Source organism: Vombatus ursinus, unplaced genomic scaffold (assembly GCF_900497805.2).
Source record: "Vombatus ursinus unplaced genomic scaffold, bare-nosed wombat genome assembly UNPS02014833.1, whole genome shotgun sequence".
Lineage (NCBI taxonomy): Eukaryota > Metazoa > Chordata > Mammalia > Diprotodontia > Vombatidae > Vombatus > Vombatus ursinus.
This window is the reverse complement of record NW_020954611.1, coordinates 8,346,021-8,365,335: the sequence shown is the minus strand read 5'-3', so window position 1 is coordinate 8,365,335 and position 19,315 is coordinate 8,346,021. Positions and strand designations below refer to the sequence as shown.

Below are 19,315 nucleotides of genomic sequence, written 5' to 3'. Positions count from 1 at the left end.
TCAAGGTAAAATGATATTTAGAGATAAACAATGAAAAATAATACATGCACAAAAATGAAAATCTGACACCTAATCAGAAAATTCAATTCCATTGGTGTGTTTTTCCCTCAAGGACTCAACACTTGTCCCTGGCTGAAAGTATATGCTATATAACTCTATAGTTAAAAGTGTCTAAGACTGAAGAGTTTCCCATTTAAAAATAAAAAGAGCCAATAAAGTGAAAATTTAGACAAAAACTAATTCTTGCAATACTTAGTTGATATTTCTTCCCACTTTTTGAAACTAGAATTTTTCAAAACATTTTTCTGGCCTTATATACATACTTATCATGGCTCCTTTTCAGCAGTCTGTGGCCCTCATGTTACCACTGCCATTTGGGGAGAAAAACCCATGACTTTTCTTTTATGTAATTATTTGCCTAGGAATCCAAGAAAAATGAAGTTCTCTTACTCTCTACATTGTCTCTTTTAGTGATCATCAGTTACCACGGGTTTAACTATTATCTCTATGTGATGAGTCTACCTATCCAGATTTACACATATCCAGCTATAGCCTCTCTCCTGAGTGCTAAAACTGCATCACCAACTGGATGTCTCATAGCTCCAAATATCTAAAACAGAACTCATCTTTCTCCCCAACTTTCTCTCCAACCCCACTTCTCCTCAGAACTTCCCTATTTCTGTTAAGGGGGATTACTATCCTTCTAGTCATCCAGGTTCACAGCCCTGGAGTCCTCAACTGGAATTCTTACCCCTCATATTGAGTCAGCATATCTCTCCTATCTGTCCCCTTATCTTGGTTCACACAGCCACCACCCTTATCACCTCTATGGGGGAGTACTATAATAGCTTCATCTCCTACTCAAGTCTCTCCTCCTCTAATCCATCCTCCACATAGATGCTAAAGAGATCTTATTCAAAAGGCAGTAGGCTTAGTAGCAGGTCACTCTCCAGCTTAAAAAAAAAAGCTCCAGTAGCTCCCTATTGCCTTTAGGATAAAATATATACTCCTCTTGTTTAGCATTTAAGATCTTCAGTCAGGCTCCAGCCCACCTTTATAAACTTAATACACACTCCTTACACATTCTAAAGTTTAGCTAAACTGGCTTATTTGCTGCTCCTCACAGAGGACACCCTCAACCAAAAGGCATTTATTAAGCACTAACTGTATACTATGACAAGTACTAGGGATACAAAAGTCAAAATTGTATCTGTGCTCTCAACTTCCATATCTTTGCATAGGCTGTCCCCCATGCCTGGAATGCAACCCATTCCTCACCTCCAACTCTTAGAATATCAATCTTCTTTCTAAGGTCTGTTCAAGTTCCTTCTTCTATAAGAGATTTCCTGACACCCCCCTCCCCCCAAGCTGTTACTGCTTCTCCCACAAATTACTTTGTATTTACTGCTGTGTACTGTTGTCTCCTACAGAATGAAAGCTACTTGAGGACAGAAACTGCTTTGTTTTTCTTAATCTTCCCAGAGCTAAGTACAGTGATAGACTTGGTAGACTATTCATAAATGTTGACTGATACAGAAAAATGTACAGTCCATTTTTCCATGTAAAGTCAAATCCCTACCTTACAGATAAGCAAGTTACTAAAAATCCTCCTATCTTATTACAAAATATAAACATAAAAACTATACGTGTATATACACATACATACATGCTTATGTATTCTGTTAGTTACAGAGAACCATCCATATAAAGATTCCAACACAGCTATTTACAAAATATCATTGTATTAACATTACATAGTTTATAAAATGGAGATTATGGAATTACTCTCCCCAATGGAAAGAAAAAAAAGTGGAAGTTTTATTCATTATTTTAAAACTAAGTTCTCATTTAGATTGAATTTACAAAGTTTAACTTTAAAAAACCTCTTGCTATTAATCTTTACTTTTACAGCTTTTCTCCCATTCATGTCTCCTCCCCTTCCCTTTTAAATTCTTATAATCAGCAATTGGAGGCTAAAAGTCAGGCAAGCTTAGGTGTAGGGAGGTTGTTGAGAAGGAACTTGAGTTCTGTGTACAAAGATGGGGGAGGAGAAACCAACATAACTACAGACATCTAGATTATATTTTTACTCATCTTCAAAGACTTTCTACTAAATGCTTTCCTTTCCCACAGACTGAGTGGAATTTAAATAATCTTATTTTCATATTATTAAATCAATTTGTTACTTTCCTTGAAGCCAGGAAGCAGTTGTTTTGCTGTAACCCACACTGCCTAACAAGAAGTTCCTGAATACTGGGCATGCCAAAGACAGCATCCATTAAAAAAGCCTTAGACAAAATTGTATAAAATAGGGACAGCAAGTCTTTGGTGATTTCTCCACTTTGATTTTTCTAACCCTGCCTCTACCTAGCATTCCCATACTGCCCTTTCTCCCCCATGTTTTAGTAAAAGGATTTTTAAAAAAGGGTGGGGGTGAGAGGAAAACTTGATTTTTGTTCAAGGAAAAGAGAAACAAGGAAACAAAAAATTAACATAAGTTTTAAATGAAACAACACATGTGAACTTTGCAAATTGTAAAGTGATACACAAATGTCAGACTTTATCACTTCTTAGCAAAGATGGGACCCCCATCCTAATTTAATATTTAGGAAAGGCTAGTCCCAAACAAATTCTCAAGTAGATGTATTACGGCCCACAATTTGTCGAGAATCCTTTTGTCCCACCCATTTATCAAGCTAGGCCCTTTTCTTACTACCCCACCCCCACAACCCCAAATCAGAATTTCCAAGTCCAGTGTCTAATGAGACAGGGCCAAAAGTATGCCACCAAATCTTCTAAACTTATTGTGTACTCCCTCTACCCCCCACCCCTTTAAAGTAATTTCTCCCTTGATTTTCTAATAGCTCTGACTGGTCCTTTCCTTTAAATGTGCAATTATTTATTATACCTATTTTTGTAATAAACGCTCGTTGAACTGAACTGCTCAAGTCTTATCTTCCGTAACTACCACACCAACGCTGCAGGCTATTACCCCCTTCCATCAGCATTTGCGTTACAACTGAGGCCTTCAGTGCCTTAACCCAAAGATCTAATGGTAGAAATTTCGGGTAGGACACCAGGAAACCTACGGGGGTGGGCAGGAGCCTCTCTACCCTTCAAATCACCCCAAGTGTGAGTAGGGTAGCCAGTGGTCCTAGAACAAAACCGAGTTATCAGAACGGGAAATCAAGGTGATGAGTTTGGGAGGTTAAAAACAAACAAAACGGCACCTAAATGGTGGGTGGGGTCAAGGGCTCGCAACTGCCCCCTCCCCCTGCTCGGGTAACCTGGGCCCGGGGTTCCGTCGCGAGGTTCCGCCAGGGGCCCGGCCGCGGGGGGAGGGGGGCTGCAGCCTCCCAGACGACCCTGGGCCCCGGGGGCGCGCGCTCCACTTCCGGCCGGCCGCGGCCCCCTAAGTTAGTTACCTGCGGCGAAGTGGAGGGGGGTGGACTTCCTGCCCGCCGTGTCGCGGCTGTTCACCTTCTCCGGGGTCACCAACTTTTTGACGCGCTCCACGTCCCCGTTCCGACAAGCCTCGAACAACTCCCGGGCCGCGGGCTCCACGGCCTCCCCCGCCGAGGCCGCGCCCGCGCCGGGTCCTCCCCCGCCAGCGCAACGGCGGCCGGACATAATCACGGCCAGCGGCGGTGGCGACGGCAGGAGGAGGAGGGCGAGGCCCCCGGGAAGAGAAGTGCTCAGAGTCCCGGGCTGCTCCGTTCCGCTCCGCCCCGCCGTCACCGGCCCTGGCGCAGGACCATGGCCTCTCTCCCCCGCAGCGATTCCCCCGCCGGCCTCGCGCCCAGGCCCCGGACGGCTCGAGCTCCCTCGGCTGCCGCGCCGTGCAGGCAGCGCGAGACCCCCCCAGCCCCGCCCCCCGCTCCCTCAGCGGCCGCCGCGACGGTGGCTGCAAAGGCCACTCCGGCTGGCTCTGGGGAGTCCGGGAGGCTCACGGGACTGCCACTGGCGTGCGCGTGCGCAGAAGGGGCCGACGCGTCGGGCAGATTTCGCTCAGAGGGAGGAGGGGCCTACTGGAAACGTGACCAGAGGAAGTAGGCCGTTGAGGAGCAGGCGGAGAAGGTCCAGGGCCTGGCTGCCATGTTGGCTGTAGGGGCCCCTTCCACCCACCGTGCTCGGGTAACGTCTTCTGCGCATGTTCCTTGAGCCGAGATTCATTTTTTGAGCGTTTTGGCCTGCCGAGAGCGCTTGGGGACTTCGGCGCGGCATTGAGGCCCCAGGAATCTTGGGGACCCTTCCGGAGAGAAATTTCCGGTTGTTTGCCTCGCCCCCTGTAGGCCCTTCCTCCCACCCGCCTGGAAACCTCCCCATTTTCTCTGTTTGTAGCAGACGGATTTCTAGAAAGAGAGAGGCCTAGTATGATTCCCGCCGTCGTGAGGGCCCGCCCCCTTATTACTTTGTGTTTGCTTTCCGCATATTGTGGAATGGGAGCACTTAAGCAGCCCGCGCTCAGCGAGCCTTAAACCAGTATTTAAATGCTCGCCACAGTGATTTGCTTATCTTTTTGTGGGTCGTGCCCTCACCTCCCCTTCGACTGTAAACATCCCGAGGGCAGGGAGTGTTTTGTTTTTGCTTCTAATGTTGTGCGGCATAAAGGACCAGGTTCCGGATGAGCAAGCTCTTAATTGGGCTTGTAGCCTTTTAAAGGAATAAACATTTGAAAGGTGTCGTAAGAATGAATAAGCACTGATGAATGAATGCAGGAATCCTTCCCGGGAGTAGGTAGAGTCTAGTAGCTTAGTAGCTCACATCCGATCCATAGCCTAAACCCCTCGATTTTTAACTTCCCTCCGATACGCCCCCCATCTCTCCTCGGACACTGCCTCCGTTCTGGTGCAGGTTCTTGTGTCCTTACACCAGGACTATTGTAATAACCTGCAGGCGGGTCGGCCAGCTGGCCTCCAGTCTCTCCCCAAGCCAATCCATTTGCACTCTGCTGAAGTGATCTTCCTAAAACGCAGGAATAGCCACTCAGTCCGCTCCAGGATCAAATATAAAATAGTTCAAAGCTCTTCATAACCTGGCCTTCTCCTGCCTTTCCAATCTTCTTACAACATACTGCTTCCCACGTACTCTACTATCCAGTAACACTAGCTTACTTGTTTCTTGAACAAGACACTCCATCTCGACTCTGAATTGTAACTGGTTTTCCCTCATGCCTGGAATTCTCTTTCCTCACTTTTATTCTCTGACTTCCTTCAAGTACTAGCTAAAAATCCCACTTCTGCAGGGAGCCTTTCCTCCGTAATAGTAGTGTTTTCTCCTTTATTTACATGTACTCTGTCTTGAAGACAGAGGCAATGTCTTTGTATCCCTATCTCTTAGAATGGTGGCTGACCCAAAATAAACACTTAACAAATGCTTGTTGACTAATCCTAAATTCTTTAGTCGGTAGTGGAAATGTGGAGAGCGCAGTGAGGGAGTTGTATTTCAGATCTCACCTGAAACAAACCTTACCCTTGGACCTTAATTCTTTTTTATAAAATGGGAATAATAGCACCCAGCTCACTGGGGTTGTGAAATTTTTGAGAGATAATAGGTAAGTATAGGTGAAGTGCTTTGCAAACTTTAAAGCTTGTGTACATGTGATATAATAAAAAAAGAAAAAAGGGCCAAGCTGCTAAAAACCATTCGCTAGCTTGTTTCTGAAACGCTAGACTTGAGGGCCATTATTACAAGATTTAGAGTTGTAAGGGCCTTTAGAAGTCATCCAGTCTACCCTCTCATTTTGGAGATGAGGTAATTCAGGCCTACTGAGGTCTCTAAGTGCTCTAGGCTGCTCTAAGACTACAGGAATCCTATAGCAAATGTATGTAATGCATGCATAATACTAAGGCCAGCTGCTTGAAGATAAGGTTCCTTTCTTAAACGACCCCCGAAAACTGCAGACTTTTCCCTTCAAGGTTAATTGTTCGAATATTTCAATTCTGAAAAAGGTTGAGTAGGTAGGGAGGGACACATAATGTTATTTGTCCTAGGAACTGCCTCCTCCACCCTCTGTGTTCTTGAGGATGAAACAGTATAAATTCCTAACTTCAGGTTCTAGATCAAGATGCGTTAGCATCTAAAACAATTTTATATTTTTAGTAAAAAGCATGCATTGACTATTGGCATTTTTGTTGTCAAATTCATTTTGGCAGTGGATAGAGAACTGGCCTAAAGCCTCACATACTGACTTTAAGTGTTATAGGCCACTCTAAGACTACAGGAATCCTATAGCAACCTCAAGGAGCTTAAAAAGTAATGAATAATAGCTCTCAGATTAATACTGGGGCTGCTTCATTTTTATTTTTGTATTTCCAGAGCCTGGAACATAGCAGGCACTTAATAAATGTGTTCTGATTGATTGTTAATTGATAAAGTTAGAGTACTGGCATAGACAAATTCTTTTTAAAAAAATGATTACATAGAAAGTACAGAAAGGTCAAGTGGAGATCTTCAAGCCAAGGCTGGACAACACTTATCCAATATATTGTAGAGAGGGTATGGGGGTGGGGGGAGTTGACTTATCTTAGACATCAGAATTAAGGCAGTTTGAGGTTGGTGAAGAACTTAGCTTTCTTGAACTTTAGGGATTATTACCTATACAATTAAAATGAACTGACAAAAAGTGAAGTAAACAACAGAAGAATAATAACATCCATATTATAAAAATAAAAAAATTTGAAGAATTTTAAGAATGAAATGAACAGAACCAGAATAGTTTATATAACACTATAAAACGAAATTCTTTGAAAACTGTAAAAACTATGATCAATACAATAACCATTCATGATGCAGAGGACTGATAATGAAAAATATTATCCATTACAGTCAGTAAACATTTTTTAAGTATCTAATATGTGCCAGGCACCATGCTAAGCACTAGGGATACAAAAAGTGGCAAAAGACAGTCCCTGAACTCAAGGAACTCATGATCTAATGGGGGAAACAACAAGCAAAACTTTACAAAAAGCTAAGTACAGGATAAATAGGAAATAAGAGAGAGAAGGAACTAGAATGAAGAGAGACTGGGGAAGGCTTTCTGTAGAAGATAGGATTTTAGTTGGGACTTAATGGAAGCCAAAGGGGTTAGTAGATAGGGATGAGGAGGGAGAGTAGTCCAGTAGCATGAGGGACAGCTGGAGAAAATGCCTGAAGCCTAGAGATGGAGTATCTTGCTTAAGGAACAGCTAGGGGGCAATGTTACTGGATCAAAGAGTAAGTGTTGGGGAGTAGTGGTAAGAAGACCAAAAAGATAGGAAGGGGCTAGGTTATAAATGACTTTGAATGCCAAACAGAAGATTTTGTATTTGATCCTGGAGGTGATGAATGCCACTAGAGTTTATGGAGTGGGGGGTAATATGGTCAGATCTGCACCTTAGGAAAATGGATTGGAGTCCAGAGAAACTTGAGGCAGGCAAACTCACCAGTAGGCTATTACATAAAGGTAATAGATTTAGGGTGCAAAATGAGACATATGCATTTTATATGCAGCCATTTAGGGAATTTGTTTTGCTTAATCAAGTGGAATTAGGAGAGAAAAGAGATTTGTTATTTTTTCTTAAATAGATGAGAAGTCCCACAGATGTGAAATATTGTATACATTTTCAGATAAGGTAACTTATTAATTTTGCTGTTTGTTTCAAGAGACTTCTTATGAAGTGAGAGTAATCTGAAAGTATTTGTAATGTAAAAACAAAACACATCAATAAAATTTTTAAAAAGAAAATTTATAAGGGTAGTATCACCACCTTTCCGGTATTGCACTGACTTCTGTAAATTTTCACTTTGTCTCTTTTCATTTTATGAGTTATTTCATAGAATGTCAGATTTTGGGAGACACCTCTGAATCCATCTAGTCCAATATGAACCCGCACAAGAAACCCCTCTACAACATAACTGGAAAGTAACTTCACCTCTAGTAATGGGGAACCCATTACCTCCTGAGACAGTCCATTCCAGTCTTGGATAGCTCTAATTGTAAGTTTCCTTATATGAAGTCTAAATATACCCCTTTGCAGCTTCCACCTGTTGCTCCTAGTTCTTCCCTCTGGGGCCAAACAAAACAAATCTAATCCCTCTTCCATGAGACAACCTCTAAAAATACTTGAAGATAGCTATCATGTCACCTTACTCATTACTGTAATTTAATCATACTCTTGCACTCAATAACTGGTCATTTTCTTCAACAGCAATAATGAGATCTCTCAAATATATATACATATGCACACATCCATATATATAATAGCAAACATATAAACATGTTTACATAAATGTTTATATGTTTTTAAAATGTGCATATGTTTATATATTTGTTGAAGAGGAGAAATAACCCTTGATATTCAGGAAAAACTTACATCCTCTTTAGTTCCTTTTCTTAGACCTTTGTGTGCTGAGACAATTAGCAGTGAATAAGAAATTGCTCCCACCTAGTGGTTTAAAAAACACACAGACTTTTGAGGATTAGTAGAAGAATAGAAAAGAATATGAAAGACAAAGTCATTTGCAATTATGTATAATTTAGAATTTTTCTGCTAATATTTGAAAAAAAAATGACTAGTGGAAGTAGTGAGCGGCTCCATGGCTATGCCTCTTCTACTTGGACTTTCAAATCTACCACCTGGGTCCCTCACTTTTGCAGGGTCTAGTTCCCCAAACCACTTATTCGTCTGCTCCATAACATACCAAAATGCCACCAAGAGTGTGCCCTTCCCCCTTTCTCCACCATTTCTAGGTCTCCTTTATGTATTGTCTTCCCTCATTAGAAAGCAAGTTGCTTGAGGGCAAGGTCTATCTTGCTTGCTTGTATTTGTATTCTCATCGCTTGGCATAGAATAAGTGCTCAATAAAAGTTTCTTTCTCTTCTTCTCCCTAATGTATTAAATCACATTAAATGTGAGCATTAGAGGGCAAGAATGTTTGAAAATTCCATGTTTGGAAGTAGCCCCCAAATAGAGCTATCATTATAAAAGGAACCATCACGACTTGCCCTTAAATAATACCCTCATAGCTCAGATGGTATGATTGGTGTCAGACCCCACGAACTCCAAATTGAAACAGAGTCTGTTCTAAGAAAGAGACAAACGAAATTAGGGTGCATGTGTCGCCATTTTAATTTCTCTCAAGCTGGCTTAGCATGCATTGCATGGGAGCTCAGTCCAAAACTGGACCCAGTTCAGAACTGGCTTAATTTGGGGGTACAGGGTTATGTGCCTTCAAAGAGTAGGTATTCCCAAGGGAAGCCAATCAACTCTGGGAATGAGCTATATTAAAATGAGGGTCTTTTAGTACTGACTTGGTCACTTAATCCTGATCAAAGAATCAACATTTTTCCAGACCTGTCTGGGCAACATAATGAGCAGGAATAGACCCATTTAGATTAGATCTTAATGTCTTTCTTTAGAAGGACAGAACTTTGAAAGAAAGGAGAATAGGAAAACTCTGAGTCTCCTAGGTAATGATTACTAAGAAAAATCATTTTTCGAGTTGGCTGTATCAGTTGATTAGGGCATGTTATTAATTGCATGATTTTTTTGTTGTTGTTTTTGCCACTTTGGGATTTTCTTGGCAAAGATACTAGAGTAATTTGCCATTTCCTCCTCTATCTCATTTTTCAGATGAGGAACTGAGGCAAACGGGAGTAAATGACTAGGATCATAGAGCTAGTAAGTCTCTGAGGCCAGACTTGAACTCACAAAGATGAGGCTTCCTATCTCCAGGTGCTGAGTTCTACCCACTGGGACACTTGGCTGCCTAATTATGTGTCTCAAGAAAAGCCAATTGGCTTTGCCCGTTCATAGGCACAATCTCCCTTAACCTTGGGTCACCCATTCTACAAATAAATGTCATTGGTCCCTGGAGTCTGAGGCAGTCTAGAAATAGAGACATCACATATCCATTGTGCCTAGTGGAAAAAATTTAGCTCATTTTTTTTTCTTGGCCTCAGTTTTCTCATGTATAAAATGAATGTTTAGGAATATATGATGTCTCAGGTCTTTTCTAGCTCTAAACCTATGTAAGGAAGGGGTGGTGAGCCCCACATGTAGAGAGGGGCCACATATGGCAAGGGCTTGTTCTTGGGTGGCTTGAAGGGAGGCAGAATAGACATCTCTAGCCTCTTTTCCCCCTAACCTTTTTCGGGGGAGGCTTTCATTCTTGGCAAGTGGGAAGGCAAGAAATTGGGGCCAAGGCCACTCTGGTCTCCTCAGACAGAGTATTGGGTTAGAAGTATATCTATCTACTTCCTTAAATATTGTTAATCTAGGGGATATGATTGGGTTCCACTTAACTTTTGATTGCTTTGTCCTTTGGGGAATGAGAACCACAAGCTCTGTATACAAGGCTTGACCCCTTCCACACCTAATACCAGTGCTACAATGAACACACATATAGCAAAGAAACCCATTTATACAAAACAGCAATGAACCAGAAATATGGGGAAGGTATACACAGGAGAATATATTCAGACAGTATGATAGTAAAGGAACCTACTGGGAGTAAGGTCACTCAGCTCAACCAATTTAGAATGTCCTTGATCTCACCTGAGGGGAAATTACCTGAAGACTCTAGAGTAGGAAGCTGGGAATAGGGACATGATAGAGGCTGCTAGCTCCTCCCGTGTTTTCCCAGAGTCTTTCCTTCAGCAACCTGAAGTGGGGTTGGCTTCTTCCATTTTCACTCTCAAAGCTGGAAGCCAGAGACAATTAGCAGTGAATAAGAAATTGCTCCCACCTAGTGGTTTAAAAAACACACAGACTTTTGAGGATTAGTAGAAGAATGTGAAAGACCAAGTCATTTGCAATTATGCATAATTTAGAATTTATCTGCTAATATTTTTTTAAAAAATGCAAACAAAGCAACTTGCAGCTTGAAGAGTCCTAAAGAAGACTGAAGGTCCAAGAGTCCCAAAAGGCACTAGCCAGGAAAAGTCCTGAAGGGGGACCAGCTAAGAACTGAAGCTCTTGCTTCTTGTCAACTCCATCCCACCTTTCATGCAGGACAGGGCATTCATCCCCACTAATCAGGAGAGCGTCCCATGAAATGGGCCTTGGGATAAAGGTTACATCTATGATTCTATGGTCCTACATGCCTTACATTGCCTTTGTAACCTAAAGACTACAGACTTGCAGGCACATAATTTGTGTTGTGTGATTGTATATTGAGTGAATCCAGGGGCTTGGAAGTTTGTGTGTTAAAATAATTCAATATATCTAGAGCACTTAAAGATTTTCAAAGTATTTTCTTGCAACAAGCCTATATGGTAGATAGTACAAGTGCTATTATCCCCATTTTATGGAAAAAGAGACTGACGCTTAGAAAAATTAAGGTTCAACCATGGTCATTAAATCATTTAGCTATCAGCCAGGTTTCAAAACCAAGTTTCTTGACTCTAAACCCAGGACATTTTGCATTAATGCTATATTATGGGTTCTTTAATGTTTACAACATTTTATTTTTATTTTTAAATTTAAAAAATTAGCATTCATTTTTTATTTTGAGCTCCAAATTCTCTCCTTCTTTCTGGCTCCACCCCACCATTGCGAAGGCAAGCAATATGATACCCATTATACGTGTGAAGTCATTCAAAATATATTTCCATATTTGTTTTCAAAAAAAAGCAAGAAAAAAAGTGAAAAAAAATGTTTCAATCTGCACTCAGAGTTCATCAGTCCTCTGGAGAATGGAATTGTCATGGATCATTGTATTGCTGGAGTGGCTAAGTCTTTTCACAGTTAATCATCATTACCATATTGCTGTTACTGTGGACAATGTCCTAGTTCTGCTCATCTCCTTCATCACGGCTAATGGTTAGTTTCTAATGGTAATTACACTATTTCTAATGGTAATACTGATGGGTATCCCCTCAATTTCCAATTCTTTGCCACTACAAAAAGAATTTCTATAAATATTTTTGTACATGTAAGTTTATTTCCTTTTTCTTTGATCTCTTTGGGATACAGACCTAGTAGTGGTATTACGTAGTTCCAAACTGTTCTTCAGAATGATTGGACCAGTTCGCAGCTCCACTAATAGTGCATTGGTGTACCTATTTTTCTACATCCCCTCCAGCATTTGTCATTTTACTTTTCTGTCATGTTAGCCAATCTGCTGGGTGGTATCTCAGAGTGGTTTTAGTTTACATTTCTCTAATTATTAGTGCTTTAGAGCATTTTTTCACATAACTATTGATAGGTTTGCTTTGATCTGAAACTGCCTGTTTTATCCTTTGACCATTTATCAGTTAGGTAATGGCTCTTACATTTATAAATTTTACCCAGTTCCCTATATATTTGAGGTATGAAGGATTTATCAGAGAAATTTGCTGTAAAATCCTCCCCCCCCATTTTCCTGATTTACTTCTAATTTTGGCTGCATTGATTTTGTTTATACAAACTTTTAAAATTTCATATGATCAAAATTATCCATTTTGCCTCTTTCACAGTCCTCTCTATCTCTTGTTTGGCCCTAAAATTTTCCCTTCTCCATAGATATGACAGATAATTTTTCCATGCTGCTCTAATTTGCTTATGATATCACCCTTTATGTCTAAATCATATACCCATTTTGGTATGTTGGTATGCAGATAGTTCTCACTTTATATAAGTGGACTATTCCACAGATCTCTTCGTAAAGCAATTTTTACATTATATAAATTTGCCCCTACCCAGCTACTTCACTTAGCCTATATGACAAAAGCATACACAAAATAATACCTTACTACAAGTCATAAAATGTATTAAAATGCAGATATGTTAAATACTGTACCTTGATAATAAACAGAATTGTGAAATAAAAGGGAACGTTCATGATAAAGTATGCAGAGCACTACTGTACAGTAAAGTTAGCTTAAATGTGCAGTATGTTACCCCTTCCCCACCACTGCATGTAGCTGGTGGTTGGCTGTGCAACATTTTTTTACAAAGCTATTTTCCCTTATATATCTGATGATAGCAAGCAATATTGCCTTCAACTAATCTTTGACCTTTTACAAATCTTGAAGTATTTGGAGATATCTTTTCAAGAAAAAAAATTTACTCAGATGAAGAAATGCTTCTGCCAACTGTTCTGTTGTGAACCTTTTTGGTTAGACCTTGGGTTCTGAAGCTTCCTTTTCTTCTTGTGTAATCTTTGCAGCTAACAGCTCAATCAGGTCCTCATTCTCCAAGAAGACTCAATCAACTCCACCCCATTCTCATCCACCTATAGCTCCATTTCTTGTGCTAATTTTACAATCTTGTTACTCATTTCTTCAAAAGGTTCATCTTTGTCAAATCCATGAAAATAAGGAATAAACTGCAGGCACACTTTCTTCCAAACTTCCTTCATATAAGATTCTGTTACATTTTCCCATGCCTTAGCAAGATTCCAGATTGCATGGTAAATGCTATAGGACTTCTGGAAATCTTTCAATGTCAGGTCCTTATCTGGTCCAAAGCTACAACTGCCTGGGCAAATGTAGTGCATAGATAACATGTCTTGAAATCACTCCTGATCCATAGGTTGTAATAATGAGGTAGTGTTAGTGGAAAGATAGACCACTTTTACATTTTCATTAAAATCATCCAGATGGGGAGGGTGACCAGGGGATTTATCCAAAATCAGTAGAGTCTTGAAAGGAATGCCATTATCATCACAAAACTTCACAACTTCTTGAATGAAGCAGTGCATGAACCATTGTTCAAAGTTGCTAAAGGTTATCCAAGCCTTAGTGACATAATGCTAAAGTAGTGTTGCCTTTCTAATTCATTTCAATGCTCTGGGATTTTCTTGGTGCACAAGAACAAGTTTTAATTTGCTAGTCCTAGATGCATTACCTCCAAGAGGAAGAGTAAGTATTTTTCAAAGCTTTATGCCCTAGCAGAGTTTTTTCCTCCACTGAGAAAACTAAATTCGAGATGGCATTTTTTGAAATTGGCCAGTTTCTTCTATATTAAAGATTTTCTCCAGCAAGTAGGGACCTTCATCTATTATTTTTTGTAGGAACTCTGAAAACTTCTTTGCTGCTTCAATATCTGCACTAACAGCAGCCTGTCCTGACACTTGCACATTATGAAATCCTGCACAATTTTAAAATCCAGACTAACCACTCCTTGCTGTAGATACCAGTGTTCCTCCAGGGTACTTTATCTTTAAATTTACAAAGCGGCTTTGAGCCTTTGCTTGATGTCATCAAGCTTAAAGGAATATTCTTCTGAGTCTGGTCTTATATCCACATAGTTAATAGCTTCTCCATCTCTTGAATAGCATCTTCTCTTTGGTTCAACAGATAAGTCAATTTCATGCAAGTACTGCCTTTTTGCATGTTCCTTTACCTGGTCAGCATCCTTCACTATTGTGTTCACAGTTAACACTGCAAGACGTAAGTCACTGCAAGAATTGAGTCATTTCCAAGTCTAGTGGCTTACACTTAGGAAATGATTCACTTTTCCCCTCCGGAGCACATTTGCACCAGCCATGGTGAAAATATGAGGATCACTATTGAGCACCAGAGAGGCACAGGATCACTCATTGTCTGCAGGTAAGAACTGACTTAGAGATGCTTCTCACCACTTGTCTTATTGTACAATGTCTTTTTTGTGTAAGGAATCTTTGTAATATTTTTTTGTAATGCATATTTCTTTCATAATTCTTTACATAAAGTTGAATTTTTGTAATGCAAATTTACTTAAAGTGAGAAATACCTGTATGGTGTGAGATATTGGTTTATGCCTAGTTTCTGCCAGAATGCTTTCCCATTTTCCTAGCAGTTTTTGTTGAATAGAGAGTTCTTGTTCCCAAAACTTGGATCTTAGGGTTTATCAAACACTAGATTACCTGGTCATGTATTGTATACCTATTCTATTCCATTGATCTACCACTTGTTTCTTAGCCAGTACCAAACTGTTTGATAAATTTCAAACCATATTACAAAGTGGTAATATAAACCACTTTGTAATATAGTTTGAAATCTGGTACTGCCAGGCTACCTTTCTTCATTTTTTTTTATTGATTCCTGTGATATTGTTGATCTTCCAGATTAATTTTATTATTTTTTCTAGCTCAACAAAATAATCCTTTGAGCAGTTAATATTTCTCCAGTTGTTTAGATGTGTCTTTATTTGTGTGAAAAGTGTTTTGTAACTGTATTCATATAGTTTCTGGGTGTATCTTGGCAGGTAGACCCCCAAGTAATTTATACTGTTTATAGTTATTTTAAATGGAATTTCTCTTTCTATCCCTTCCTGATGGGTTTTGTTGGCAATATATAGAAATTCTGATGATTTATGTGGGTCTGTTTTATATCCTGTAACCTTGCTAAAGTTGTGATAGCTAGCATTTCTAGTACAATATCGAATAATAATGGTGATAATGGGTATCCTTGCTTCATCCCTTATCTTATTAGGAAGGTTTCTAGTTTATCCTATTACACATAATGCTTGCTCTTGATTTTAGATAGATACTACTTATCATTTTAAGAACAGCTCCATTTATTTCTAAGTTTTCTAGTGCTTTTAATAGGAATGGATATTGTGTTGTGTCAAAAGCTTTTTCTACATCTATTGATATGATTGATTTTTTTTCTTTTTGTTATTGATATGGTCAATTATACTTATAGTTTTCCTAATATTAAACCGGCCTAACGTTCCTGGTATAAATCCCAGATGCATCTTTGTGATACATTGCTGTGGTCTCCTTGCTATTATTTTATTTAACATTTTTGCATTGATATTCATTAGGGAAATTGGTCTATCGTTTTCTTTCTCTGTTTTTGCTCTCTGTGGTTTAGGTATTAAAACCATATTTATGCCATAGAAGGAATTTGGTAGGACTTCTTTATCTATTTTTTCCAAATGGTTTATATAATATTGGAATTAATTGTTCTTTAAATGTTTTTAAGTGTTTTTAAATTCACTTGTAAATCCATCTGATTCTGGGGATTTTTCATAGGTAGCTCATTTCTGGCAAGTTCATTTTTTTTCTAAAATTGGATTATTTAAGTATTCTATTTTCTCTTCTGTTAATCTGGGCAATTTATATTTATTTATTTCACTTAAATTATCAGTTTTATTGACATATAGTTGGGCAAAATAGCTTCTCATAATTGCTTTAATTTTATCTTTCATTGGTGATGCATTCATCCTTTTCATTGTTGATACTAGTAATTTGGTTTTCTTCTTTCTTTTTTTTAGATCAAATTGACCAATGGTTTATCTATTTTATTGTTTATTTGTCATAAAACTAGCTTATAATTTTATTTCATTTTTATCTTCAATTTTTTTTATTTTATTTTTACCTTTAATGTTATTGATCTCTTCTTTGATTTTCAGGATTTCTATTTTTCTGTTTAATTGAAGATTTAAAATTAGTTCTTTTTCTAAGTTTTTTAGATGCATGCCCAATTCATTGATCTTCTCTCCCCCCGCCCCATATAAGCATTTAGAGATATACATTTTCCCTATGTACTGTTTTGGCTGCATCCCACAAATTTTGGCATGTTGTCTTATTGTTATCATTTTCTTTAATTTATCAATTTCAAAATTTCAAAAAAAATCAAAATTACTTAATTTAGCAATCATTTATATGATTTGTTATTTGACCCACTCATTCTTTAGGATTAGATTATTTGTTTTTCAATTAATTTTTAAATCTATGCTTCCAAGGCACTTTATTGAATGTATTTAGAATGTTTTAAAAGGATCAGAGTACTTTCTACCACTTGATGGTGATTTGTCTTTTACTTGCTAGTAGCATATTCTGATTCCAAGAAGAGGGGATATAAAGTGGGATGTTGTGAGTCATGCTGCAAGGAACATGGGAGAGAACAAAATTATCCCTGATAAGCTAATGTAGAATAGTGTGTTTTATATGTGCATATATGTATATACACACATGTGTGTGTATATATGCACCCATATGTATATACATGTGTATATGTGTCTATATCTAGAGAGAGAAAGAGAGATAGAGACAGAGAGACAGAGAGAGAGACAGAAACTGAGAGACAGACAGAGAGAGACAGAGAGAGAGAGAGAGAGAGAGAGAGAGAGAGAGAGAGAGAGAGAAAGAAAGAGATAAGGCCTAGTAAAAGAATGACTTACTTGGTGAGGTAAATCTAGACAACAATTGTCATCAGAAGCCTGAGTCTGGATCTAGAACTCAACTCGAAAGAGCTTTGCTCCTTCAGAGATCAAAAGGGGCTTATGATATTTATTTTAGTGAAGGTTTGCCATTTGAAGGCTTGCTCCCTGATATTTCCTCTAAAGATTCCATATATATATCAGTGGCTACTATCAATTGCATATATGTGGCCATTAGGATTATCTCCCCATGTTTCTTTGCTCAGTTGTCAATTGTGATGCAAGGTATTTATTACATACCTCTACAATTGCATAGATTTTTTTTCTTCTACAGAAATATAACTCTACTAAAATAATATTTATTAGTTAACTAACTTTGACCATTCCTTATCTAGAGCCAGTGCTAGTTTCTTAGCAAGGTCAATTTTTTAATGCTTTCTAAGAAGCTTGAGACTCCTCATTAGTCAACTATGTTATATAAAAGGTGAATACAGAAATAGAAAAATAATGATTAAATGAATTATATTCACCCAGGTACAATGTGATACCTTTTGTTCTGCCTTTGGTTTAGTACTTTATTTCTTTATGTTGTTCCTGGATTTCTCTCTATCACTGCCAGGGTTGGGAATAATGTAGAAAAAACTTGAATTTATTTTAGTATTTTTGGCCCAAACAGTTCCAATAGAAGCTATGGGAAACAGACTTGCTGTTTATAATATAGTTAAAATTCCAACTTCTAACTCCAAATACAGGGTTAAATAGTCACTGAGACATATTCTTCCCTCTTCCCATCCCTATCCCACATGGGTTATTCTTCTCTCACGCTTCTCCAAATATCACCCAGTGGTCCAAGATGTCTTAACTCTGCTGTTGTTTATATTTATTGTAATATCATCGATACAGTCCTGCATACGTCTAGTCCAAGCTTTTAGGAGCAGACCCATTTGTCATCCTGATAATTCCCTAACTATACTTGTCTATCAAGTATCTCAATTCACTTTAAAATTATGCTGACCAAACTTCCTTTCGTTTCAAATTCCTTTGGCCTCCTGGGGTGTAGTCTACTTCCTGCCAGCGAATCTGGCTTGTGTCTTAGCTCTAAGAATTATGTCTTACCAGCACCTCCATTTCTTGAAATAACTGTTTGAATAAAATAAGGTTAGGTTTTTGAAAGATAATCCACAGCTATCACATTTATTTGAAAACCATAGAGGCCCATAATGTACCTGAATCATTTGTTGCTGAAGCTCTTTCCTCTCCTTCTTTTCTTCTACTTCTGGATTTTACTGTTTCTCCTTCAAGTTAACCCTTTGGACTGTAACATTCTCTCACTTTTTGTTAAATACAAGTAAAAAAGTACACATGCAAACAAATGAGAAATGTATTATGAAGTCCAGAAGCTCTCAAGTGATTCTTAACTATTATGCTCATGCCATTATCTCCATATGTAGTATCTCATCCTTTATCTGCTTTCATGGTGATGGCTTATGTTGGCCATCCTATATAATCTTCAGAAGAGTAATAAAAATCTAATCAAGTTCATTCCTCAGAACAGCTCTCTGAGCCACATGTTAGTGAAATATCAATCTGTGGTGGGATGATACTTCAGTAACCAGGTTCAACTTGAGCATGTTCTTACATGGGACCAACAAAGAATCTTCTCCCCCTATGCTTATCTATAACTTTCCTCTAGTTTGGTCCCGTGAGGAGCTAACTGATAGTTCAGCCACTCCCTATACATTGAAGATACTCCCCAGTGATTTAAGAGAAGATTGTTCAAAAAATTTCACTCTGTCATGTAAGTTAGGTTATAAAGAGTTTTATACTATTCAGGAGAGACCCAAAGAGCTCCCTCCACTAGGGTTAGAAGATCTGTATCTTGATTTTAGTCACAGACTAATGGTTGGTAGTACTTACACACCCTAAAATTCATTCTGAGAGAATTCAGACTCTCAAAAGGATATTGAAGCCTTATGGAATTTCTCCCGTGCAATATGTTGATGCCATTCTTACCTGGGAAGCTATGGGTGAGAGATATGAAAAAGCAACACCTGGGCTTGAGGAAGCCCAATGAGTGTCTGGACTCATTTATCTAATGATAGAGGCAAATGGAGAATAGATTCCTCCTGAATGACACTCCAGTTTATTGCCTTCATCTCCGTTTATTAAAGAACTACAGTCACTGCAGGGGTTTCTTGGCTTTATTTGGTTCTGCCAATAAATTTGAACAACCTACTATCCTGGTATGCCTAAAAGAAAGC

General features: G+C 38.8%; 1 protein-coding gene across 1 annotated transcript in view; it reads right to left on the bottom strand.

Annotated features, from left to right (window-relative positions):
- Window positions 1–3,630, bottom strand: part of TNKS2 (tankyrase 2) — a 61,679-nt gene extending 58,049 nt beyond the window's left edge. The window contains exon 1 of the mRNA XM_027839819.1: window positions 3,426–3,630. Coding sequence (XP_027695620.1) covers window positions 3,426–3,630 — 205 coding nt within the window. The remainder of the gene's footprint in view (window positions 1–3,425) is intronic.
- Between the last annotated feature and the right edge of the window lie 15,685 nt (window positions 3,631–19,315).